This window comes from Danio rerio, chromosome 19 (genome assembly GCF_052040795.2).
Source record: "Danio rerio strain M-AB ecotype USA chromosome 19, GRCz13ab, whole genome shotgun sequence".
Lineage (NCBI taxonomy): Eukaryota > Metazoa > Chordata > Actinopteri > Cypriniformes > Danionidae > Danio > Danio rerio.
Genome location: NC_141039.2, coordinates 14,507,046 through 14,533,394, shown reverse-complemented (window position 1 = coordinate 14,533,394; position 26,349 = coordinate 14,507,046). Strand labels below are relative to the sequence as shown.

Genomic DNA, 26,349 nt, shown 5'->3' with positions numbered 1-26,349 from the left:
GAGAAAATATGGTCATTCTTATGGTCTAATAATAATAAGTAGATTTTTGGAAATCACCAGGCGACCCCCCCCTTCATTGTTCCGCGACCCTTCAAGGGGTCCTGACCCCCACTTTGAGAACCACTGGCTTAAAGGGGCTATTAATTTTTACCTTAAAATGGCTTTTAAAAAAATAAAAACTGCTTTTACTCTAGCCGAGAAAAAAAAAGACTTTCTCCAAAAGAAAATTTTTAGAACATTTCCTTGCTCTGTTAAACATCATTTGGTAAATATTTATAAAAAAAAAAGAAAAAGAAAAAAACAATTCAAAGGGGGGACTAATAATTCTGACTTCAACTGTACCTTTATATCGGTTATTGTAGGACCACACATGTAATTTTGTAAAAATTAAAACTTTTTGGTACAACAGTACACTTTCTACTGCAGGGCTGCTCAGTCCTGTTCCTGGAGATCTACCTTCCTGCAAAACACAGCTCTCACCCTGATCAAACACACCTGAACCAATTAATTAGGACCTGAACAGCACTTGATAATTACAGGCAGGTGTGTTTGAAATGGGTAGCAACTGAAATCTACAGGAAGGTAGATCTCCAGGAACAGGATTGATCACCCCTGTTCTACTGCATGGCAATACAAATTCTTTAAAAATACACTATTGTTTATATGGTACAGAAATTACTACCCATTTTTTTTTTTTTTTTTTTACATAAACCGATTATAGAACCCTCAGCAAGCTATAGACCATTTTCACAAGACATGTTATGATGCATTTAACTGTATTCAGAATCTTAAATCCTTAAAACAATGTTTATATTTTGTTTAAAAATATAAATAAATGCATGCATCAAACTACAAAAAAATAAAATAAATTCCCGCTTGTGCAAGTCGCTTGTAATGCACCGGCAGGACAGTAAATTTGACGTTGTTCTCTCTTCTGGCTATCAGTCTCGCGCTTTTTTTCCAATTTTTTTTTTATTGAAAGTCTTGATTGTGGAGTTTTTCTTTAATTACTTCAGGAAATAGAAATGTAAAAAAATGATTTGATGTATTCTCCTATTCACTGCCCTCCTAGTTTACCTAACAATGATGACTTCCACTACTGAGAAACCTAGAAATGAGAAAAGGGTCCATTTCCCATACTCACTGGATTGTGTCTAAGGGACACTGCTGTGGTTTCTTTGCGGTGCAGTTCACAGATGGCATCTGATATGCTTCCTCTTCGCTACAAGCAAAAGAAGCTAATACTACTATTTAAACAGTTTAAACCAACAACAAAACAAAAAAAAAATTGGGATGAACACTTTTATTCTCTTAGTGCAGTAAACATTTTCTTTTTATCTTTATATATATTTATATATATCATTTGCATGTTTGTGTATGTGTGCGTGTATATATAATTTTATATATATATATATTAACACCGCATTATGAAATGGAAAAAATAAGCACAAGACAGCTGGACATGCTTTTCAAGTAAACGCTATTGAAATGGAGAAGAAAAAAAAAAAACAATAATAAATATACACACTCACACAAGAATTCTCAGTACCAAAACAGTAATGTTACCAAAAGGTTAACGGTAACAAAAATAAATACAACAAACAGAAGTGGCTGTTATACAATGCAACATCCTTGAAAAATAGTCACTCCCTCTCAGATTAGAATCTGTTATAAATAAACATCCCTCACGCATAATCGCAAGTCACACAACTAGTACCACTGCAGCAGGGACCAAAACTTGCACTCAAATGAACAAATGTACCAATTCTCCCAATTTTTTTGCAAGCAGTTTAAAGAACAATTTAACCCAAAATGAAATTTCTATCATTCACTCAATGGTTCCAAACCGATAAGACTTCCCTCTGTTGAAATAAGACCTCGATTTGATTTGAGAGAATTTTTTTTTTTTTACTGCTTACAAATGTTTTTTTTTCTCCATACAATACAAATGTATATGGAAGGAAAATGTATAACTTGCCAACCAGAAATAGCAACTTATTAATCACGATCTAACAATTTAACTTGATTATAGCATGTGTGCATCCTTTTTATGCTTGATGGCACAGTCTCATTAACTCTCACTTTATAGAAAAGAGCTGAGGGATCACCAATAAAAGTAAATAAATTAATAAAAAAAATGTAAAAGTGTGTCTGGAACAATATGAGGGTATGTAGACATTTCATTTTTGGGGCAATGGTTCTTTTAAAAAGACAAATATCGGACATCAGAAGTAGAAATAAATTAAAGGTTAAGTAACAAATCTCTCAGAGCCTTCCAGTGTGTGTTCAGTCATTCACCGTTCCACATTGTCCAGGGCAGATGCATTTGTTTGTGCTGCTTTCCCATTCCGAGATCTGCAGAGCGGCTCACACTTTACACTTTGTGAGCTTAATTTGACTCCAGAAAAATAGACTTTGACCTGGTAAACATCTCAACGAATACTAATATTGCACAGTGGAAGGAACAGTGGGATTGGGGAGCTCTCGTACTCCGTATGATTTTTACGGACTGGTCTTTAAAAGTACCTGATTTCCGAAGCTCTTCCTTTTTGTAAAAAGGAGACGCGTCTAAAAACATTCAACCTCCGCTCCACTAGGAGGCGATAACAAAAATGGCAAGCTGTGAGCAGGGGCATTTCATATGGGTCACGTACTGAGTCAGGGAGTTCCTCTAAGTCTTAACAGAGCAGCAAAGAATCATCATCACTAGTTTCTGTTTTTGCTGTTGCCTCCAGACAAGCGTCCGGGATTCGCGCTGTATGGACAATTCCACAGTGTTCACAGGGGCCGTCCCGAACCCCCAGTTGTCCTCTGAGAGAGACGGCAGCCGGAGCAAGATGTGGGCCAAAGACCTGCTCCAGACCTTGTTCCAGTAGGGGCCTGGAGCTCTCATCACTGTCCAGGGAACCGGCCTCTGACACGGGAATGAGGAGCTCCACATCATCTTCGTCCTCTCCCCTAATGACACCAGTGCACCCCGCACTACCTTGCTCTAGCTGCCGCAATGGGCTGTGATTCTGTTCGATGCCAGTGGTCCCTCCATCACCAGCTCGCCCTAATGAGAAACGAATCCAGCGCAGGCTGCGGGTGACCCGGTTTAGAGCACTGACGAAGGGGCTCCTTGCAGAAGTACTAGAATTAGTAGTAGCACACGAAGGTCCAGTTACTCCAGAACTTTCAGAGATGCTTTCAGAGATGCTGCTCTCCCGGCTGACCAGTGGAGCAGAGCTGGCAGACACTGAGACGATGGCTTCCACAGCTGTTGTAGGGGGAGTTTTCTGTGGCAGTGGTGCCATCAGGCCTCCAACAGCTCCAGGAACATCCCTGCGGGAATGGTGGTCGCTCTCAGTGTCAGTGTCATCTGAGTCCAAGGGCAACAGTCCCCGGTGAGAGCCAAGTCTCTCTGGCTCACGAGCTGAGGCATTGCCTGTAAGGCCTTCTTCAGTGTCTGCAGATACCAGTGCAAGAGAACCAGATCGCCGTGAACGTGTGAAATTGAACAGACGTCTCCAGATGTTGCCGTGACGACCTGTGGTTGGAAGTCGGATTGAGGTGAATCCCAGCTGGGAACGAACTGCCAATCTTAGATTTTCCAAAACAGAAGCCTGAAAGCAAGAAGCAAGATGTTGATACATACATTTTTTTTTTATTTGATTTCAAATGCTCATTTAGTTTACCCAAAACACTAAAAGAACTAAAATGGTTTCCGTTACATTCTTTTTTCCATGACGGGCTGCCACACCAAAAATCATCCTGCCACAGCTACATAACAGTAGAGGTCTGCGCGGGATCAGACCAGATTTTTTTGTTGCGCGGGAATACATTTCCGAATAAAAGTGCAGGAGCAGTCGATAACCGTTGTATTTTGAACAGGAGACGGGCGGTCTAACAATATCAGCCCCGACTTGTGAGCGAGCGAGCATGTATGTATGTATGCACGCATATGTATGTGTGTGTAAATGAGAGAGCGTGTTTAGCTTGTTTATTGCTGTCTATGTGTGTGTGTGAATGAGAGAGAAAGCTTGGTGCTGTGTGTGTGTGTGTGAATGAGAGAGCGTGATGCTGCGTTTAGCTTGTTTGTTGCTGTCTATTTGTGTATGTGTGTGAATGAGAGAAAGCTTGGTGCTGTGTGTGTGTGTGAATGAGAGAGCATGATGCTGCGTTTAGCTTGTTTGTTGCTGTCTATTTGTGTATGTGTGTGAATGAGAGAGCATGATGCTGCGTTTAGCTTGTTTGTTGCTGTCTATCTGTGTATGTGTGTATGTGTGTGAATGAGAGAAAGCTTGGTGCTGTGTGTGTGTGAATGAGAGAGCGTGATGCTGCGTTTAGCTTGTTTGTTGCTGTCTATGTGTGTATGCGTGTATGTGTGTTAATGAGAGAAAGCTTGTTGCTGTGTGTGTGTGTGAATGAGAGAGTGTGATGCTGCATTTAACTTGTTTGTTGCTGTCTATGTGTGTGTGAAGAGAGAGCTTGGTGCTGTGTGTAATGATGTAATGCTGTCTGTGTCACTTGCTTGGTGCTGTGTGTCTATGTGTGTGTTTATACAGACAAACGGGGCAGGTCGGGCAGCAGGACAACAAATGCTGAACATAAGTGGGAGCGGTTGGGTTCGGACTAAAACCTGGCAGGAGCAGGGTAAGCAAAATAATCTTATCACAAATCAAAAAACAAGATTACTTTGCTTACCACATTGGCAGATTATTTTGCTTGATTTGAGGAAAAACTCACTTAGTTTTTGGCATATTATTTCTTTAAACAAGACAATATGTTTTGCTTGTCTAGAAAATGCTTCTTGATTTAAGAACTTTTAGATATTTGGACTAGGAACAAGCCAAAAAATCTAAGTAAGAAGAGCATTTTTTGCAGTGTGGAGACATACTTGTTACATAAACGCACTAATTTGACTCTAGCATCGTTTATTTGAGAGCGCACAACAAGACCTGCGCTTAGAAGTTGTGCACGAACAGAGGAAATCGAAGAGAAGAGAGAAAGAGAAAAATCCTAGAGGAAACTGTGATATTTTATCAAATGGCGATAGAATTTGTCATTAACAATGGCTCTGTTCTTTTTTACTTTAAATTGATCCAAGAGCCAACCACACGATGGGAATCTGAAAAAGTATTGATATTAGAGATGTTACTGAATTTTGAGCCACCGTATATTTATTGGCCTGAAATACGTTATGCCATTTAATAGACCCTCTAATTTTTGTGGCTTCAGTCATTGTTGGGGTGCGCTTTTAAATCTGGAAGCATTAACAACTTATTTCGAAATATATATTATTATCGTTCAATATGGAAAATAATTATCAAGATTGTATTTTTGTCATATACCCCTGCCTTATTGACATCACTAAAATTAAATCCCTTATCTCATAAAATGGATAGTTCATCCAAAAAAAAAAAAAAAAAAAAGTAGTCTCACTCAAGTGAATCGTTATGAGTTTCTTTCTTCTGTTGAAAAAATACAATCTTCTGCAAAAATACCACTTGAATCATTTTAGACGATTTTTTCTTCAGTTGATCAACCATAAAAACACTGAATAGCATTAGGATCGAGCTTAACTATTTAATGCAACACAACTGCACCATGAATTTGTAATGAACAGAACATTGTCATTAGATGGTGTGGATGCACAGCTAATACTCAGTGTGAATTGGCTTTAAAGGAGTCAGAGTGCACTGACTCGATGTTCAATTGTTTTGATTTTTCAAAATTGCTTAGGCAATTAAGTTAAAAATAAAACTTTTAGAAACAGTTTTATATGCTTATTTATTCAGCAGTTCTGTCTGGTTCTCAAATCTGACTGGATGATAGTTGTGCGATATTCTGCAAATTCTCAAAACTCGTACAGCCTCCTCACCCTTCTGTATTACTCCGCCCACATAGAGTGACAGCAGATCAATAAACTCACTACAGTTTGACAAATATTGCAGCTGTTAGACAACATAATATACTTTTGAGGCTTTCTTTAGGCGAGAATGTAGTTGTTTAAATTGCAACTATGCAGCGACATAGATGGCGACAGACCACATAAGTCCTTAGAGGAGAAAGCAAAGCGTAATTTTTGACTACAGCTGATCAAATCATTATAAAACTGATACGTGAGTTTCTAAGTCAATCTCTTTCTTTTTCATGTTGTAGTGCTGTATGTTTAACATAGTAATTGTAGTGTGTTAAGTGTGAGATGGAACTCACTGCATATAAGTTCAGTAAACAGAAAGAAAGAAGAAATGCCCGCATGTGTTTACCATTTTTCCTCATCACAGACAAAACAGTAATCTGGTAGTCTGATTAATTATTGTAATCTCCCGATTTCATGCCGTCCAGCCTTATAATCTTAAAATGTCAGCAAAATAACCAATTTGTTATCACTTTTGGCAATATGGTAAAGAATCATTCAAATACTAGCTCTAAAGTGGTGTTGGTGAAGTAGCAACTGTTTCTGATGTTCTGCCATCAGCTGCATATGTGAATGAATGGCAGAAGAAAGTAGTTGCTCATACAAAAGGGTTTTAGACTCTCCGTACTTGATTTTCTTTTTTATATACACAACTATGCCATCGAACTGTTGTATAAATGCAATATCACATTCGTTGCAGTGCGATGGCTGTATATAGCCACTAGTGGGACACTAAAGCCAACACACACCTCCCACCAGTGCTGATATACAGCCACATCGCACTGCTACTCATGTGATATTGATAATTTATAACCCCAGAAATAACTCATAGAAATACCAAATAATGACTAAATGTGCATTAAACGTGTATACTCAGGCAGTTAAACACAGCCTGAGGTGTGCATATTAATAATCCTGTGTGGATCGTCAGAGTGGATGTTTTGCTCCAATAGGCCTGTTTTTCACCAAGACTTTACACTCGCAGGATTTACATGAGAATAAGGAAACAATAGGGTTTGGGCCTCATGGCATGTCATTTCCATGTACAGAACCCTTTTTCAGCTATACCTAGGTAAATCTAGATTTTCCAGTCTGTGACGCATTTAAATATGCAATTTTCTTATTTGTCTCCTTGCCTGATTTCCAGAGCAGACAGGAAAATCTTCCACTGGGGGGATCAGTCCTTGAGCAATCAGCTGCCCATACGACGGCGGAGCTTCTCTTCTCAGTAATTCTGCTTCCACTCTAGAGAGCTGAGTCTCAAATGACCTGGAAGAACAACAAACCCAATGGAATTTCTAGTCAATAGTTGACAGAGAGAGAGAGAGCATCACAGAAGCACACACAAAAATGCTGATTATTTTTTTTTGTGTTTTCTGGCTCAACAATCTACTTAACAAATAGCTTACCTGCGCTCAAACATTCGAAGCGAGTACAGTTTGCAGGTGCAGCCCAAAGCAATGACCAACAGCAGACCACAGATCAAACTCCCAATTACAGCAGCAGTGATGACTCTTGTGGGTACAATTACCGGGCAGCTCTCCTCATCGCTTCCATCCCCACAGTCGTCTTGCGCGTCACATACCCAGCTTTCAAAAACACAGCGGTTGTTCTTGCAGTGGAAATTTCCAGGTTGGCAGAAAAAGCAGTTCTTCTCATCAGAGCCATTTGGGCAGCGGTTCTGGTAGTTGCACCGGTCAGAGCGTGGGTAGCAGGCACCGTTTCTTGAGCATGGGAACTCGTCTTCTTGGCAGTTACTGCAGTTGAGCTCATCCCTGCCATTGGGACAATGCCAGTAGCCATCACAGCGCTGTTGCTCAGTGTAGCAACCCCAGTTTCCTCCACATGGGATTTCCCATGGCAGGCAAAAACCATCTACTTGATACGTAACATTAAAGCCTCGAGCCGCATTGATTTTGTCAGCGTAAAAGTGTATCCGAAGCTGTCCTGAAGAGGACACCACCGCTACAGGGGCTCGAGAGTCGAATGCAGTCAACACACGCAATAGGCGTCTGGGGTTCTCCTCTAGTCCGTCGTAGACTTTAACGTAATCGCCATAGCCTGTACCATCAAGTTTAAAGTCCATAAAGCGCAAGATAACCTTTCGGTGGTCACCAGTGTCGATCAGCCATGTGCAGTTACTGCCAGGTGGATAGAAGTCAGGATAGTTGGGTGAGCTGAAAGTACCGTAGAAATTGCGGAGCCATTCACCACAGGTGGGCACGTCACAATCGATCTCATCACCCAAGTCCTGGCAATCAATACTGCCATCACATTTAAGAGACTCTGGCAGGCAGGTGTAAACACGGGTGTAACGTGAAAGACAAGGAAACTGGTTGAAGGCACAGGGCTGGAAAGAGAAGAACGCAGAGGGATTTGGCTGTACGCATAACTCCTCGTCCGAGTTATCGCCACATTCATCCATAGTGTTGCACTTCCATGACTCCGGGATACATTTCCCATTGGCGCAGTGAAATTGGTCAGGTTTGCAGCTGGCTTCTTCTGATTTCCCTGCAAATTGCAAGCAGATATTACCCTTTTGAAGAGACAGTAACAGTAATCTTTGATTAATGGATATTTGCAAGATTTATGATTCAGAGGATTCTTTTAATCTGCAAGATATGAAACCGTAACCTCCAAGAGTATGATCTATTTCATCCGACTTTTTAGATAATGTTTTGTGTTTAAGTTCTTTTACAACAACCAAAGTCATACTTCAATATTAATAGAAATTAGCATTTACATATATGCATTTGCCAGCTGCTTTTATCAAAAGTCACTGCCATTGCATTCAAGTACACAATTTATCAATTCAAAATGGTGAAATACAAATAGTGTCTATGATATTCTGGTCTCTTAGATGATATAGTAAGATTAGTTCAAACAGTTTAGATCATACTGTGAAGTGGGAATGACTTTGTTTAGAGTCTTTTCCAAAACCTTCAGGATAATAATGGTATTATTCTTAAGAATATAATTGATTTAAAAAGAAAGCTAAAGGTGTGTGTTCTTGACAATCAAATAGTATTTGTAAATTAACCGAATACAATCAGAAAAACAGTGTTGCATAGCTGTGCCACATAGTGTGAAGCAAATACGTATCCTCTCTGATGCATCTAAAGGGATATAAATAGCAGGTCTACCTGTTACGTAAGAGAGCCTGAAGCCCTTTCCAGTCATGCTATCATCAGAGTGGAACTTAATCCACACGTGATCCTGAGAGGAGATGTATGGTGCCGGAATAGATGAGCCGCAGGCTCGGTATCCATCCAGGTTTTTATAGGTTCCAATGGAGATCCAGTCTAAACCACATCGGTGTGAACTTTGAATCTCAAAGTCCTGAAAACTAAAAGCACATTTGATATTAGGTACTATTAGGTACATTTAGTACAAGGGGGACAAAATAAAACACTTTTCCTGTAAATAATACATAATTTACAGAGCATCCGAAAAGTATTTGTAGCGCTTCACTTTTTTTTGTTACAGTCTTATTTCAAAATGGAGTAAATTCATTTATTTCCTTAAAATTCTACACACAATACCCCATAATGACAATGACCTGCTTGGACAACACTGGAATACTTCACATTCGGTCGGCCAGTCACATAAGGTCTAGTCGCAGGAGTTCAAATATTTCAACAGATCTGCAGCTTAATTCGGATATGAATTTTCCGCATATGGAGATGATCTACTCTCCATTGGAAACGAATGACTTCTTGTCTGTCGCTTGTCGTGTGCAATGGAAAGGAGGCTTAAGGCCCTTCTTCCCTGATCACTCAGCTTAGATGGCCGGCCAGCTCTAGGAAGAGTCCTAGTGGTTCCAAACATCTTCCACTTTCAAATAATGAAGGCCACTGTGCTCATTAACACTTTCAGAGCAGCAGAAATTTTTCTGTAACCTTCCCCAGCCTTGTGCCTTGAGGCAATCCTGTCTCAGAAGTCTACAGACAATTCCTTTGTCTTCATGCTTGGCTTGTGCTTTGACATGCACTATCAACCCTGGGACCTTGAATTTACCACAGGTTAACTCCAATAAAGCTGCTCAAACATCTCAAGAATGATCAGTGGAAACAGAATGTACCTGAGCTCAATTTAGAGATTCACGACAAAGGCTGTGAATACTTATGTACATGTTATTTTCAGGTTTTTTATTTTTAATACATTTGCAGGAAATAAATTAACTTAATTTTGGATTAAGGCTGTAACATAAAAAATGCGAAGAATTTTCTAATTTTGAGAAAAATGTTACAAAAAAAAAAAATGCTTGCGGGACACAAAATTGGACTCATCATTTTTAAAATGACGTTTCCAGATGGCAGATTTAGTGAGTATCTGTGTTTACCACAACGATTGCATCCTGTAGAAAACAAATGGCTCTATTTCTGTGCCAGTAACCATGGTCACCATTCTCGGATAAAGATGCAAACAAATGCTCTGGTTCAGGCAAGCAGGCAGTACAAGAATAGAGCAAATGCAGAACATATATTTAGAAATAAAGAGCCATTTCAAAGGAGTTGGCTTGAGGTGGCAGCAACTTAAAAAAAACAAACATGCATCATTCCTTGAAACAGGGGCAGAGCTCATAATAAAATCTAATCCACAGAAATGCTGCTTTGCATTAGGATCTGTTCTTTGAGGACATGACAACGATAAAAACAAACATGTTTTTTTTTGTGTGTTTTTTGCGACTATCTAAATGAGCAGATTTTTTTATTTAAAAGCAAATCTATGAAAAGAAAGTTAAAATAGTAAGAGAACAACCATCCATTCTGAACGTTATAGTGACCATTATTCAGCTCATATAATAAATGCTAACAAGACTGCAGTTTAAGCCTGTTATTTAGGCAAACTAAAACACTACATTGCTTTTGACCATCCCTTTATGTTTTCAGTGGAAGGTTGAATATTGCAGTATTATGGCTATGCATTACCTGATGGTAATAATCTCTCCAGGGTTGGCCCTGATGTTCCAGCTGCAGTTGATGCGAGATGGGTATTCAAAGGGCCAACCAGGGCTGGTTATCACTCCACTGGATGCCCTTATCTGCTCTGCCACATCTCCACAGGCTGGACCCACACACACATAAACATAACAATTGATTAATACAAAACAAACGTGAGCGGTCATGTTTCCTGCATTGCACCATATCCAAAACCAAACCCTGGCTAGTTTGACTTGGGCATGCCAAAAAAAAAAAAAACGTTATCTTGATGTGAAGCAGATGAGAGAGTTCACATCTGAGCTAAAACCATTTAAATTATTTTTTAGTAGTGAACAAACATTTAATAACCAACATTATACAGAATTGAACTGTGCTGACATGTATCATTGTTAATGAAGGCTAGAATTTACGTGATACATCTTGCGGCTGATCAGAAGTTTATTAAACCATACATTTGGGGTCAGGTTTTAACTTTATATAGGATATATGCGGAAGTATGCTAAAGGACTTTTAATTTGTCAGTGACCTGGGTTGAGCGCTTATGGTAAACTGTAGGCCATTACAAAATTGGCGCATTTAAGGTTTGTTTTCTGTAAATATCAGCAATCTCCACTGGTTGAGTGATATCTGATAAAAAGAGGATCTCAGATTGTACAAGCACTGCATTAAATACATTTTTCCTCACCATGTCTTTAAAATATGAACATTTATTTTACCCCAGTATTTTCAATGGAGCTTCTGCGCTAGCCTGCCGATTCTGACGAGCGTGTGCAAGCGGTTTTTTGTCTCGTTTTGGCTTGAACAGCTAAATGAATGCCAAAGTCTATTTAACTAATTGTATTTTAATTACATTACAACATCGATGATGTAAAAGGAACATTATAAAAAGAAAAAAAAAAAAGTCACAATAACCCTTCACCAGAAGTTTATCAGTATGGGAAGAAATGCTAGCTCCCCATATACCCTGATAGATATACCTTGAAATCATGTTTACACAGTTCACTGTTTTTAGGGTGCTTCCACACCTTGACATTTGTTTCGGAACCTGGTGCAGTTTGTTTGGCATATGTGAATCCAGCAATCGCACTCTGATCCACACCGAAACAATCAGTCCTAGACTGCCTGAATTAGGTAGTCTTGGCTTGATAGAAATAAACTCTGAAGCAGATTGATTGTAGTGACAAAACAATCCAATCCAACGAACGACGTTATATCACAGTGTATTATGAATATGTAATAGCCATATGGCTTTATTAAGAGAAAAGTATGGGGTGGGTGGGATGTCAATCCTACCGGTTAAAGTGTGTTTTATGTCAACTACAAAAGTAAAGTCATGCTGAAATATCAGAAAGAGTTGTTTATTTGTTAGAAAAAAAGACCAAAATTACCATCTGATATTTTTTCCATATTTTAGTCTTCTAATATTTTGTAATAGGCCTATTGTATTGTTCATTTTTGCACGGACACCTCGAGAAAAAGATCAACATTGATCTACTTCATGATTTGACTGATGCATAAGACAGTCTTACCTCTTTAATTTATATTGGGTGATAATGTCTGTGAGTGAATTCAAAATTAAAGTGCACCTTTTTGCTTATAATGTCACATGTCCCTGTATGACAGCTGAGAGGAATCCATGGGACTCTTAAAAATAAACACAAAAACTTTGACCAATGTGAGGAGCCTACTCGCACATGAATTGTTTGAACTATTTCGTTCATTTTGAAACTTTGCAGCGTGAAAGCGAACTGCACCAAGTAGAAAAATAAACATCGTAAAAATTGTAATCATTATTTCAGAACAAACAATGGCTGCATCCAAAAGCGCAGACTACTATACCATACTATATAGTATGCTAAAATCAGTATGGAAGCCGAGTAGTATGTCAGAATTCATAGAGTTAGAAAATCAGTAAGCGAGAAGTACCCGGATGATCTACGACTTTCGGCGAGATTCTGAAGTGCGCATCCCATGCACGCTGCGCAATCGCATGATGTCCTAAGAATTCAAGAGAGAATTCATAAATGGGACTGAAGTGATGCAACTTATGACGGTTGGTAACGTGATCATGGCAAAATGGTGGATGTAGTACGTCCCATAGATATTTACATTAGATGTCGCCTATGCCATTGGTGTCAATTGGAAGGAATGAGTAAATAGAGCTGATATTTTAGTACTAGTATTAGTAGCGCTCCTTTGAAAGAATGTGGGACCAAGGTGCATTGGAGGACTGGCCACCCAGAGCCAGCTATACACACACATACACACATCTGTAATCGGGAGTTTTCCCAGTGGTCACTATGCAAATATTTTTTTAAATAATGAAGATTATAATTTTACATAATTTTTCTACATCACTAAGTGATCGCACGTGCATTGTAGAAAAAGAGCATGTGTTTGGGTGCATGAAAATGTATTGTCCCCCCTCCCTGTTAAATTTGATCTAATCTTGGTCCAGAAACACACCGCCTCTCCCACTTTCGCATCTTATTCTCATGAATGACTCAATCTCTTAGCCAACAATAATACAAGTTTCTAGCAGCGCATTATCTTGTTGTCATATGTCATTTACATTGTTTGCTGATTTTATTCATTCAAACTCACATAAGCCTGGTTTTTAGTGTGAGTTGGTGCTACTTTGCTTATGATCAGTGCACTAAGGGCGTACTCACACTATGCCATCCGAACCATGCCCAGGCCTGTTTCTCGGATCATTTGAGAAGTGTGAGTGCTCTGAATCAGGCTCAGGTACAGTGCAGTTGGCTGACCCTGGCACAGTTGCAAGAGGTGTGCCAAAGTGCGGTTCACTTGGGCTCAGGCGTGGTATGCTTGTAGTATGAGTGCAAAGCACGCCTGAAGTCTGGTTTATACTTGACGCGTCCACTAGTTCGCTTGAGTGCGAGTGGCAAATGTGACGTCCTCGCGGTGTTAGTGGAAGTTAACTTTGTGTGCACGCGACATGATTTTGGCTACCAGTGCACACAACATTTTTTGAGACTTGAGCGAACAGTGCACGCGGTGGCGTGTTTGATTTGAGTTGAATACGAAACACTCTAAAGAGATTTTGACTGAAACAGAATGACTGTAAAGACATCTTTTTGATCCGTGATCATAAAGAAAACCAGATGATCAATAATTCTTGGCTAGGAATAGCAACAGCCAAGGGAAAGGAGGAACGTTTTTGTTATAACGTTTGAAAAAACCTAAAGGATAAGTTTTTAAAGGACAAAAGAGACTAATGCAAAAGTGAGCCAGGTACACAATTACAGAAATATGTTTTTCCACCAGTCATGGGTTTTACACTGATGTATATATTTAATTGTGAATTTAAAATAATTTAAAAGTTACAGATTTATAATTAAGGAACAAGTTATTTATTTGATAACTGGAAAGGAATATTTTAAACCTATCAGTTTACAATATACTGATGGCCTGTTTTTCTGGGCTTTATTTGTGATATTGGTCAGGAATGTTGGACCATTATTGCCTTTTTAGCATAAGTAGAGGACAGAAACGAGCCAGACAGTAATGTGTGAATTGTGGAGCGGGCCAAATAAAAATAAATAAATAAAACATCTGTATTTTTAAGTAAGCGAGCTCTTTCATTTAGATTTTATCATTGCATAATAAAATATATTTGTAGAGCAACTCATGTTCTCTTGTCAATAATATTTTAATAAACTTTAATAGGAAAAATTGTCCGAGATATGAGCAAAAGCAAGTGATGCATCAAAGTTTAATTTAAGAAATCTTGAATGGTTATAAAAATCATTGTAATCATTAAAACAATTTATAAAAACAATAAAAATAATTAGTTTAAAAATATTGAATGATATTAATGATATGACGTAGTTCCAGAAACTTCCTACTTCTCCGTTTATCCATCTGACTTTACGGTGGATTTCTTTTGAGCGCCCCCTGTCGTTTTAAAGAATATTACAACGTCAAAGTATAAAAACAAGAATAAAATACAAGTATAAAACCCTAGTCCATTTCGCGAGGTGCGCGCAATCAGCAGAGGTGCACGATGCAGAGCCAGGCGAAAGTATAAATCCAGCTTAAGCCCGAAACTGATGATGAGATGTCACTTTTTAAAGGACTGTTTCATATAGATGTATTAATCATTCTTACTGTTCAATGAACACAAACTGTCGTAAATTATTAAAGACGCAAACCCCACATAGCACAACAGCTGCATCTTCAGCAAACCTCATAATTCGTACAGCATGAGGACTTTATAATTGTTTATGAGCGTAAAAAGTGGCTGATCTGTTCGGCAAAGTATTTGAGTGCGTGTCACAGCATCCCAAACGACTAAAATGATTAAACTAAAGAAATCTCCAATGTGCTGAGCGAGAGCTCTTACATTGCATCATCAATGACATAAGCATGCTCAGGCCGAATGTAATGTGAGTGCGGCCTGTTGGGGGAGACGGGAGGGGGGCAAGCATGCTTCGGCCCAGATTAAGGCAGCTGTACATAGTGTGAGTACGCCCTAAGTGACTAGATTATCATCAACAGGCTACTTGTATAGCACAAAAGTTCATAACATATAAACACTTAGGGTGCTTTCACACCTACACTTTTGTTTCGGAACGTGTCTCGATTGCCCAGTTAGCGCGGTTCGTTTGGCATATGTGAACAGGGCAATCCCGCTCTGTTCCGCGCCAAAGTAATCGCTCCGAGATCGCTTGAATGAGGTGGTCTCGGCTCGATTGAAACGAACCCTGGAGCGGTTCAATTACAGTGAGAAAGCGATTCGATCCGAGCGCGGTTATATCACAGTGTTTTATGTATATTTAATAGGCATACGGCTATATGAAGAGAAAATTATGAGTATGGCGGGAAGTTTCGCGAGTCTCCGGATGCCCGCAAACAAGTGATGATCTCCCGGTAATCTCGCGTCTCCCTCCCGGTCCTCAAATAGGCTACGTTGCGCACCCTTCTCACCCCTCCCCACCGCATCTCTCCTCAGACACATTGCACGTTCACCCTGTCAATCACAATCAAACCAATACCTCTCCTGACAGCTTAGCGGGACGCTGCAAAATACACCCTGACACTCTGACCAATGTGAGGAGAGTTTACTCGCACGTGACTTGTTTTAGCTCTTTTGGTCCGATTAGAAACTTTGTGAAAGCGAACCGCTCTAAGAGCAAAGAGCAACAATGTAACATTTGTAATCTCTGTTTCGGAACAACTGAATCGATTCACAGGTGTAAAAGCACCCTTAATCTTACCTATGAAGTGTTATGACGCTTTGTTTTCTTTGATTGCTTATTACTACACCTGTACACAGTGCTAAAGTCCAGCATCTTCACATTGGCCTTAGTCTTGACTAGCGTGGTTGAATGACATTTGTCCTGAGAGCCCTGTACAAATGTGGCGGCACTAATGACGCATGTACAGGGTTTGTATGCGATAAATCTAGTGTACATGACTATGGTACGTCCAAGTTCTATTCATACTGCTCACATTCATACTTTATAAAATGCACTTTTCTGACAGTTGAGTAGTACATTTAAATACAAATGCAGTGTCAATCGAGTCTAATCTTTTAAATCTGTAACGATTTGCTCCCCCTTTACTTGTTTCAAACTAGTTTGACAGTTTTTTCTATATTTTGAAGAATGTCGATGGTTAAATTTTTCCAAAGTTCTTGAACATATTCTGTGTTCAACAGAATAAAAAACTTAAATGGGTTTTGAACAAGTGCAAAAAGAATTTTCATGTTTGGGGAATAATCCATTTAAAGCCATGCTTAAAATACAGCTGGTCTGCTAATGATATAGGGTGGGTGAAAGAGTAGCGAGTAACCTTTATGTTTATAGTTACCCAAGCAAGAGGTAAGATGCGAGTTGCAGACTAATCTAGGCTGAATAACATGGGCCTTTATATGTCTTGCATTCTTTTGTCAAAAATACCTAGTGATCTGCAAAGAAACATACAGTTCCCTGCAAGCAATGTTTGAAGTGTTGGGAAACTATTGAGGAGCTTTATTTAACAGTCACCCATATTATTTGCCCTGAAGATTAACAAGAGCTATAAATTGTGTCTGTAACCAACCCCAAGTCAAGACTCACCATTTGACATCCCTGATACATATACGTTCTCGCTGTGCTGCGATGAAACTGCATTTCCTGCAAAAACAGAAAAGATGTACGTAAGACAGCTGTGCTAAAGAAAGAAATATAAGTAGATGAAAACCTAAAGGGTGCAAAACCACGATTCTTCAAACTTAATTGGGTGTGCAGCAGGGCTTTGAAAATGAAAGGTTGCAATTTTATCCACAGCTGGATGCAAGTGGAGGCAACGTTGAATCATTATCAACTCAATTTTAAAATAGTGCAATTGTAAGAGACTGACCCAGAACGCTTCCCACATTCTAAAAGGAATCCAGTAAAGTTTGGTTCAAACACCCACACCCATTCAGAAGATACAATGCTTGGCTTCAAAAATCAGAGTGCAAAGCAGGCAGAGGAATAATGAATCATGAATTAGACAGCTCTTTCAAAGCGGCAGACTGAGATGTAATGATGCATCGAGCTTATATATAGAAATTCTCAGTTCAGTATGTTTCTCATAATTATAGACACGTTCAGGGGACACTCCCTTCAGGCTTTATTTTGGAAAAAAAAAAAGAAATTTATAAGAAAATAAGGTTAAATGTGTTGCCCAGCAGCCAAGTGCTTGTTTTTTAAATCCCAGAGTAATTTCTTGGTAGGATAATAAACATAATTTCAACATTTGTTTTCATTATGTTAGTGGTTGAAAAGTTCTTGCTTTTATCATAGATGAAGCATGCATGGCTTAAATCAGTTAAAACAAGTTAAAATATTAGCCAAGGGTTACACAGGCCTAACTTTAATATTTTAAGTGTATTAAACATACACTGCAACAGGAATGTGCAATATTTACCATTTGTAATTATCATGACTACCAAACAGGATTCACGTTTAAAAATAATTATTGAATAGTCCTGGGGCATGCACAGTGAAGTTAAAGAATGGCTGAAGAAAGAAAACTGGCAAGAAGATTGGCTGGTTTGCCAGTTAAGTTTGCAGCACCAGTTGTGGGATTTTGACTCAGCTCGGCTGCTCTATATTACCATGGTAACAGCGTAATTAAAGTTGAACTACATTCATGTTACCTAAAACCAGGGCCAGACGGAATCTGCGGACGTTTTTTGCTATTTCTGCAGAGAATTTTGGTAAAAATCTGCGGATTTCTGCGGAATAGTTTTGGGAGTATCCAGTAGAGTATCACAACTAAAACCTTAATATATTAAATAAAAAGTAATAAATTACTGAATAAAAACTGAATAAATTTACTCAAGTACAAACAGAATTAATAATGGGCTAAAAATCTGCAGAATTCTGCGGAAAATCTGCGGAATTCTGCGTGCGCATATTCCGTGTGGGCCTACCTAAAACCCAATATTGGTGCAAACTAAACTGAAACTAATGGCCCGTTGCCACTGAGAGGTACAGTACAGTACTGGTCACCTTTATCCGGCTTGCGTTTCCATTGTCACAAGGGTACCCCTTTTGGTGGGCGTGGTGTATGACAGAAAATTTCAGACAACGTCAATTTTACCCAAAGAAATGTCACGGTAAAGCTGTACTGTTATTTCACATAAGCACTTCTCACAAAACAGATACTTTATACACATTAATAAGCATGTATAAATGTTCATTACTAATCTTTCTATGAACAGGATTTGATTATAACTGCAGATCAATGATCGTGCGAAATAGCCTACTGTAACGTCTGCAATTATATGAAATAAATAAATAAATAAATGCAACATACGAGCACATACAGACCCTTACAGTCATCGATACGTTACCAATTACAGAAAAAACTACACACAGCATACATTTAGTCCTTATTTGGGTTCAAAAACAACCCGAAATATAGCCCAGTCAGTGCAAACCTCTCATGTGTCTTTAATCTTCAGCAGCACATCTAAGTTCTGTTAGAAAGTAATTATGTCATTCCGAGTTCATAGTCCATAAGGTGATGATAACAAATTAAACATGGCAGTTTGTTCATGTTTTATGTTGCAGAAAGCATCCTTTGCAGCGGTTGGCCTTTGACACGGTACGCTTGTAGTGTAAGTGCAAAGCACACTCAAACTTAAGACTCGATATCACTTTTAAGAGGCCGTTTCATATGGATTTACTTTTTAATGAACACGAACGGTCATAGTTTATTAAAGACACAAACCTCTCACTGCACATCAGCTGCACTTTCAGCAAACCTCATAATATGTGCAGCATGATTTAGAAGCACTCTGCAAAATATTTGACTGCGTGTCACTGTCTGCGACTAAAACAATATAACTAAAATCTCCACTGTGCTAGGCAAAGAGCACTTCTCTTCCTCTTAAACTGAACAGTCATATCATTGATGACGCAAGCATGCTCAGGTTCAGAAGATAAAGATGCAATGTGAGTGCAGGACGTCGGGGAGAGGGAAGCGGGGACAACCTCGCTTCGGCACGGTTGAAGGCAACCGTGCCTTGTGAGAGTACGCCCTTAACTGGCTTTCACAATTACCAGCTTACTGCAGCAATTGCAAATGTAATATTGACTCATTTTTACTATAGCTCAACAAACTACAAGTCAATACCAAGTGACATTCTAGACAATATTGACTTTTTTTTCACCTACAAAATATTTCCAGTACCAGAGCTTAACATTTGAGCTTCTCAAAGCAATATTGCAGTTTCATTCCTAAATAAATCATATTTATTCATAAAAAGCAGTCACTTTCCTGAGATTTAAGTAAATCAACTAAATATAATTTAAAAACATAATAAAAAAAACAATCTGTCTGGGCAAAAATTTGTTTGATCGATTAGATGTCTTAACAGAACTCAATGGGTTATCAATTAAAAATCTGGTAACCACTTGCCACAACCTATTTCTGCAGGATATATTCAGCATGCTATTCAATGATTCTCTATGCATAGAAAACTCAAAGTTAAGTCTCTGAAGAGCACTCTTTGTTTAAGCTTGCTGATCTTCTGTTGGGGTTTCCCTCACTCGTGTCTGTTGCTTACAGCAGCTGACTGCATAATGGCATGCAGAGCAAAGGAGAAACGGCACACATGCAAGCACTGGCATGCAAACCTGGCCACAGGCATATACAACAAATGTACAACAACTGATGGATACGGTGGTGGATATTTCAGCTTATACATCAACATGCCAATTGTAAGTTCTGCAACAGCCCGCACAACTGGAACAAATGCAACAGTCTCACTACATATCAAGAACCATCTAAATTTAATGAGCTTTAAAAAAAAGTACTTAATCAGGATTTCTGCAGGTTTCAGCAAGTTAAATTTAGGACTTTAAAACATTTTTAAGACTATAATGATCTCAATAGACTAATAAAGGGCTAAAAACTAAGGAGTTTTTTTTGAATGCCCAAGATGGAAAATATTTTTGTTTGCCCGATCAAACTTTTAGTATAATTTAATAAAACAAAAATAATCTAATAATAAAAAAAGTTTAATTTATTCCGAGCAAAACATTTTAAATATTGGTTAAAACAAGCAAGCTCTAGTTGTATACACACATACTTTTTTCGACATGACCTTTCTAAAAAAAAAAATTGCTAAATGTTGTAAAGGTTTTACAAACTATAAAAAAACTAAATAGTCTGTCCAGGTCAACTTCCTCAGCAGTAAATACATGGAGAGTTTTTACTTTTTCAACATGACCTTTCTTTAAAAAAAATAATTTAAAAATGTTTCAAAGGTTTTATAAACTATAATAAACTAAATGTATGCATAGTCATGGAGAATTTTTCAAACTGTGTTATTGTAAAGTATATTAATTAAACAATTATGGTAAACAGAGTTAAAAATGACATTCTTAAATAAAAAGTTAAAAGTTAAGATGGATTGTTGGAGATTGGGTGGGTGTTGGCAAAATTGGGTAGCAATACATGAACAAAGAAAAAATTAAGATCGCTTTAGAAAATATTTAAGACCTAGAATAGAATATTTCAGTAAATTTAAGACTTTAAGGCATACTATTTTATTTTTAAATTTAAGATATTTTAAATTTTTTAAGAATGTGTGGATACCCTGTTAATGTACTGTGACTAAAATATAACTCACAATGAAAATATACATAATTTAAGCAATCAATTAGTCTAGCTTCAAAAATGAGGATGACCAGGAGTCAGTCACATACTATATTATGACTGTTTAAGAATATTTTTATTATTAATATCATTAAGATATGGATTACGATTAAGATATCATTAGATATTCTGCCTTAAATTAGTTAATTATGTTGTATATTTTTATTTAGTGTATCTGAATTTGGTTGATGTGCATTCTGGTGATTTAAATGTAACTGAACCTGATAACAAAACTACAAGAATTACTTGAGATTGCAAAAAGCAATTAAAACCAGTGAAATTTAATACTTCTATAATAGTGAATGTGTTTACATTTCAGCTACATTCTAGCTGTATCACTTCCAATCAATGTTGCAAAAAAACACAGAGGTTGAGTCTTTTGTTTCACTTTGGTACAAATGTGAATTCATGGGAATTTTCCACACAAAAATTGAAAGTAAAAGGTAAAAAACACAGAATTCCCCCATAATAATATGCAAATGTTAGAAAACCCCTTATCGGGCATATAAACAACAAGGTGGAGGAGTAATAAACAAAAGAACAAAGAGCAAAGGATTAATTTGTTTTGTTGCCAGTCAAGATGATAGGATTCAATCATGGAGATGGACAGACATGCTGTAAACAAAAGAAGTCTTTGTTCTCTACATTCACCCCAGATCTGATCTCAAACACACACACAGGCCATGTTTATTACATTCACTCTACAGGTTAAAAGAGTCAGAGTTTCATTATATTTGCAAAACTGTAATTAAATCAAACCATTGGAAAAAACACAATGTATGTGAATGAATACCAGCACTTCCCTCATAGCAGTGTCACTGTCTGAAACATCACTTTAGTCTGTAGTTTAATTATTTGCATAACTTAGCATTAAAGCAAAACTGCATCAACACAGAAAACACATTTTATCACGGCCAGCAATACAATAAACACGACTATTAAACTAAATTCATAAATAATAATTTGAGTAGCGAAATAAAGTATCTTACCCATAACAATGAAGAGTAGATGTGTCCATAGCAAATAGATCCGGTTTAAACTCAACGTGTGAGCCATAATAGCTTTAAACGATAACTAATAGCTCTAGTGTCGTTATTTACACACGATATTTGTAATTTGTTAAATATACTAGCATTAACTAGACACTAACTGTTCGACATTTCCTTTCGTTTTTCTACTACGATCTTGATAAAAACACTTAGGTCACAGACAAACAAGCATCTTAGATAAACGACAGTCCTGTAAAAAGCAATAAAATTACCGACAGGATTTGATAAAAACGATAATTTCCCTCAACAAAAAGCAAAGTGAGTAAAACCACAACCAGTCTTCCCAACAAAGGAGTCGCCAATGCTAACAAGCTAATGCTAATGTCAACCTACACATCTAATCTAATCTACTCTACTAATATCAAACCCATTGATTCATTAAATGAACCTCACTGTTCAAATGCAAACGTGTCTAATAGGTAAAACAGCTAAATCGTTTCCGATGTCCATTGCTGATAGATTTTAAAAAAAAAGCTAACGTTAAAGGCACCAGTGTTTGACTAGCCGGTTGTGCTAGCGCTTTTGTTGTTAGCTCACGATTTCTCCTGTAAAACACACACAAACAGTGTCCTTAAAAGCCTGAGACGAGATCAACACTAATCTATCGATGATCCGACGCGAAAGCGCTAATTCCAAGAGTTTAAAGGTGTTAAACAGCACTAATCCAGACAAATATAGCCACACAGTGATCTACAGAATGAAGACATTTAACGGAATCTGACTAAACCAAATACTGAAAATAAAACTACTGCATGGTTATTCAACCAGCATGATCGCCTGCTCCTGGCTGAAATCCACACGCACAATTTTGGCCTTTCCGATCGCTTGTGTGTTATTACAGCCGGGTATTTACCACCACAAACCACCCCTTCCCCCTTCTGACATCCCTCCCTCTCCTCCCTTTCTCTATCTTACTATCTCTCTATCACACACACACACATGCAGTAAACTTTTCTTTCTTTCTTTCTTTCTTTCTTTCTTTCTTTCTTTCTTTCTTTCTTTCTTTCTTTCTTTCTTTCTTTCTTTCTTTCTTTTGTTACACATTTATACTTTTTACCAGATTGTTTGAAGTTAAACAGCATTTATCTGAATATCTGAAATAGCAGACTGGTAAAAGAGGTGGTTATTTTTTTATTTTTATCAAAGTTAAATTTTTGGCAGTTATTTGCCTAATTTTTTAATTAATAATCATATTTAAATGCTGCATTTTAGCAACATTTTAAGCTATTTTAGCTGGATTAGCTTGTTGTATGGTCATCATAACCACACTTTTTAATATACCAAATATATTTCCTAAAGATTTAGAATGAAGAAATATAAATTAAGCACTTATTTTTCAAATACAAATTTCTTATATCAAAAAAGTAATCTGTATAAGGTTTCAATATTGTCATTTAATAGGCAAAAAACAAACTGTCAAGCACATAAAATTTTCCTCAGTAAAAATTTGTCTCTTTAAATAATAAAAATGTAAACTTAATAGTAATGTAGATCTTCACTGTTTTTCTAGCCTCTCTTGTAAAAAGTCATCATCATTCATTTTCTTTTTGACTTAGTCACTTTATTTATCAAGGTCGCCACAGCGGAATGAACCACCAACTTATCCAGCATAAGTTTTACGCAGTGGATGCCCTTCCAGTCGCAACCCAACACTGGGAAATCTTTTAAAAAGTATATTTGAAATATCATGGATAACAATAATAGCCAAATTATTCAAATTCATCTTAATATAGGCCACTTTTGGTGCTTCACACCTTTTCATTGGTCTTTTTTTGTTTCAAGAATAAGGTCCAAGATTTAGAATAAATGCTACTTATAAAATCTTTCCTTCATTTAAAAACAATACATATAGCGATAGATGACTTCACTTACGTCACATTATGTTCTCTTGCTGGATGTGGGACTCATGAAAAAATTATTGCTATTGGCCAAAACTGATTGAAGTTGAAATCGTAAAGCCTTTTTCAATGGGTTATTTTCACTATTTATAATGGCATATCAGACAAAATAGGACGAACAATAATGTATTGGACAAATTCTGGTCCTTTGTCAGTGAGGGAACCACTGTCTACGGGCCTGTGTAACTTTTTTTTTTTTTACAATTCCTTTCTTAGCTCAAAGCTTTAGAAATGTTTAAGTTTTTTTAGTAAAATTAAAACATATTTCAAATTTACACCGATATAAGAAATTAGTGAGTCTGTGTGTGTGTGTACATAAAATGAAATTCATTGATTCATCATTCATTTCCTTTTTGGCTTAGTCCCTGAATTAATCAGGGGTTGCCACAGGGGAATGAACCGTCTGTATGTTGACGGAATGAACCGTCTGTACCAATTTATCCAGCATTTGTTTTACGCAGCGGAAATCCTTCCAGCCGCAACCCAACACTGGGAAACACCTTGCATTCACACACATACACTACAGCCATTTTAGTTTATTCAATTCACCTATAGTGCAAGTCTTTGGACTGTGAGGGAAACCGGAGCACCCAGAGGAAACCCACACGAACATGGGGAGAACATGCAAACTTCACACAGAAATGCCAACTGACAGCCTGGGCTCGAAGTGATCGTGCTACCCACGGCTCCACCGTAAATAAAATAAAATTAAATTGTAAATAATTATTATAATTAACAACTACCACAATAAGAATAAGCCGTGGTGGTAGTAGCAGTAGAAACAGTAATATTTGCTTTTTTAAGGTTTATCTTGATAAAAAAGACAATTTTCTAAATGCGTAGTCCCTAGAGAATGTTTTGAATTTTTGTAAAAATATAAAGAGAAAACTTGGATGAAGCAATACTCTATCATCGTTTAGCTAACAGACGTATATATTTATTAAACATTATTCTGAAATGTAAAACATATAACAGAACATGTAATTATTAGTAATTATACAAAATGCTATCAAATTACAAATATTTATACACACACACACACACACACACACACACACACACACACACACACACACACACACACACACACACACATACACACACACACATATATATATATATATATATATATATATATATATATATATATATATATATACCGTTGACGTCAGAATTATTAGCCCCTCTCTGATTTTTATATACTTTTTTAAATATTTCCCAAATTATGTTTAACAGAGAAAGAAAATTTTCACAGTATGTCTGATAGTATTTTTTTTTTTTTCTGGAAAAAATCTTATCTGTTTAATTTTGGCTAGAATAAAATCAGTTTTTTAGTTTTTAAAAGCCATTTTAAGGACAAAATTATTAGCCCCTTAAAGCTATATTTTTTCCTGATATAGTCTACATCGTTATACAATAACTTACCTAATCCTAGTTACCATAATTTATCTAGTTGAGCTTTATAATGTCACTTTAAGCTGTATAGAAGTGACTTGAAAAATATTTAATAAAATATTATTTACTTTCATCATGGCAAAGATAAAAGAAATCTGTTATTAGAGATGAGGTATTAAAACTATTGTTTAGAAATGTGTGGAAAAAAATCTCTCAGTTAAACAGAAATTGCGGGGAACAAAATAAACAGGGGTGCTAATAATTCTGATTTCAACTGCCTGTCTATGTATGTATTTATTTATTTATTTATTTATTTATTTATTTATTTATTTATTTATTTATTTATTCATTCATTCATTCATTCATTCATTCATTCATTCATTTATTTATTTATTCATTTATTTGTTTGTTTGTTTGTTTGTTTGTTTGTTTGTTTGTTTGTTTGGTTGTTTGGTTGTTTGTTTATTTATTTTTAGTTTGTCTTCAAATGATTAACATTCTAAATATGCCCGACCAACATTTGATACATAAATTATTGTTACACTAAATGTCTTTTTACTAAATTTTTTGCCTTTCACATGTCATTCTTCAAATAACAATTCAAAATGTACGTTTTTACATGCATGCCAAAGTTCAAATAAGTAATGTGACAGGACTAACAGAATAATGCTGCAGCTAAGGGAGAGTTATATAGCAGTCATGTTTAACAAAGGCTTTGACTGTGGGGTCACGCTGTCATTATAGTCAGAGGGGTCACTGCATTCAGGAGCCCCAGTTCTGTTGAGCTCAGACATCAGGGCTTGAAAAACTAACATCTGTCTCTATTCAAACGATCCACGTGCCCCTTAGAGGAGCTCACAGTGCGTGACAGATGTCATGCCATCCATGCAGCCCAATGATGGGGTTAAATCCGTTAGGAAGTAAACAGATGGTTCAGGATTTTTTTTGTTCAGTGTCCAAAAAGCTGATGCTGGATTTAGAATATTTTATGATGTAACTTT

At 37.2% G+C, this 26,349-nt stretch overlaps 1 protein-coding gene across 2 annotated transcripts; it reads right to left on the bottom strand.

The window, feature by feature from the left end:
• Positions 1 to 1,288: 1,288 nt before the first annotated feature.
• lrp12 (low density lipoprotein receptor-related protein 12) lies at positions 1,289 to 22,878 on the bottom strand. Of its 2 annotated transcripts, none has more exons than NM_001083068.2 (7): positions 21,996 to 22,878; positions 16,929 to 16,985; positions 10,834 to 10,969; positions 9,046 to 9,248; positions 7,312 to 8,413; positions 7,039 to 7,171; positions 1,289 to 3,605 (listed from the first exon to the last, which is right to left on the bottom strand). In NM_001083068.2, exons 1-7 carry the CDS (start codon positions 22,060 to 22,062, stop codon positions 2,679 to 2,681), a joined length of 2,625 nt encoding a protein of 874 aa, NP_001076537.2. In that variant the 5' UTR covers positions 22,063 to 22,878; the 3' UTR covers positions 1,289 to 2,678. The 2 variants fall into 2 exon arrangements, 1 of the variants encoding a protein (NP_001076537.2); XR_015515623.1 differs by lacking the exon at positions 1,289 to 3,605 and adding an exon at positions 5,555 to 6,439 and having other exon boundaries at positions 6,911 to 7,171.
• Between the last annotated feature and the right edge of the window lie 3,471 nt (positions 22,879 to 26,349).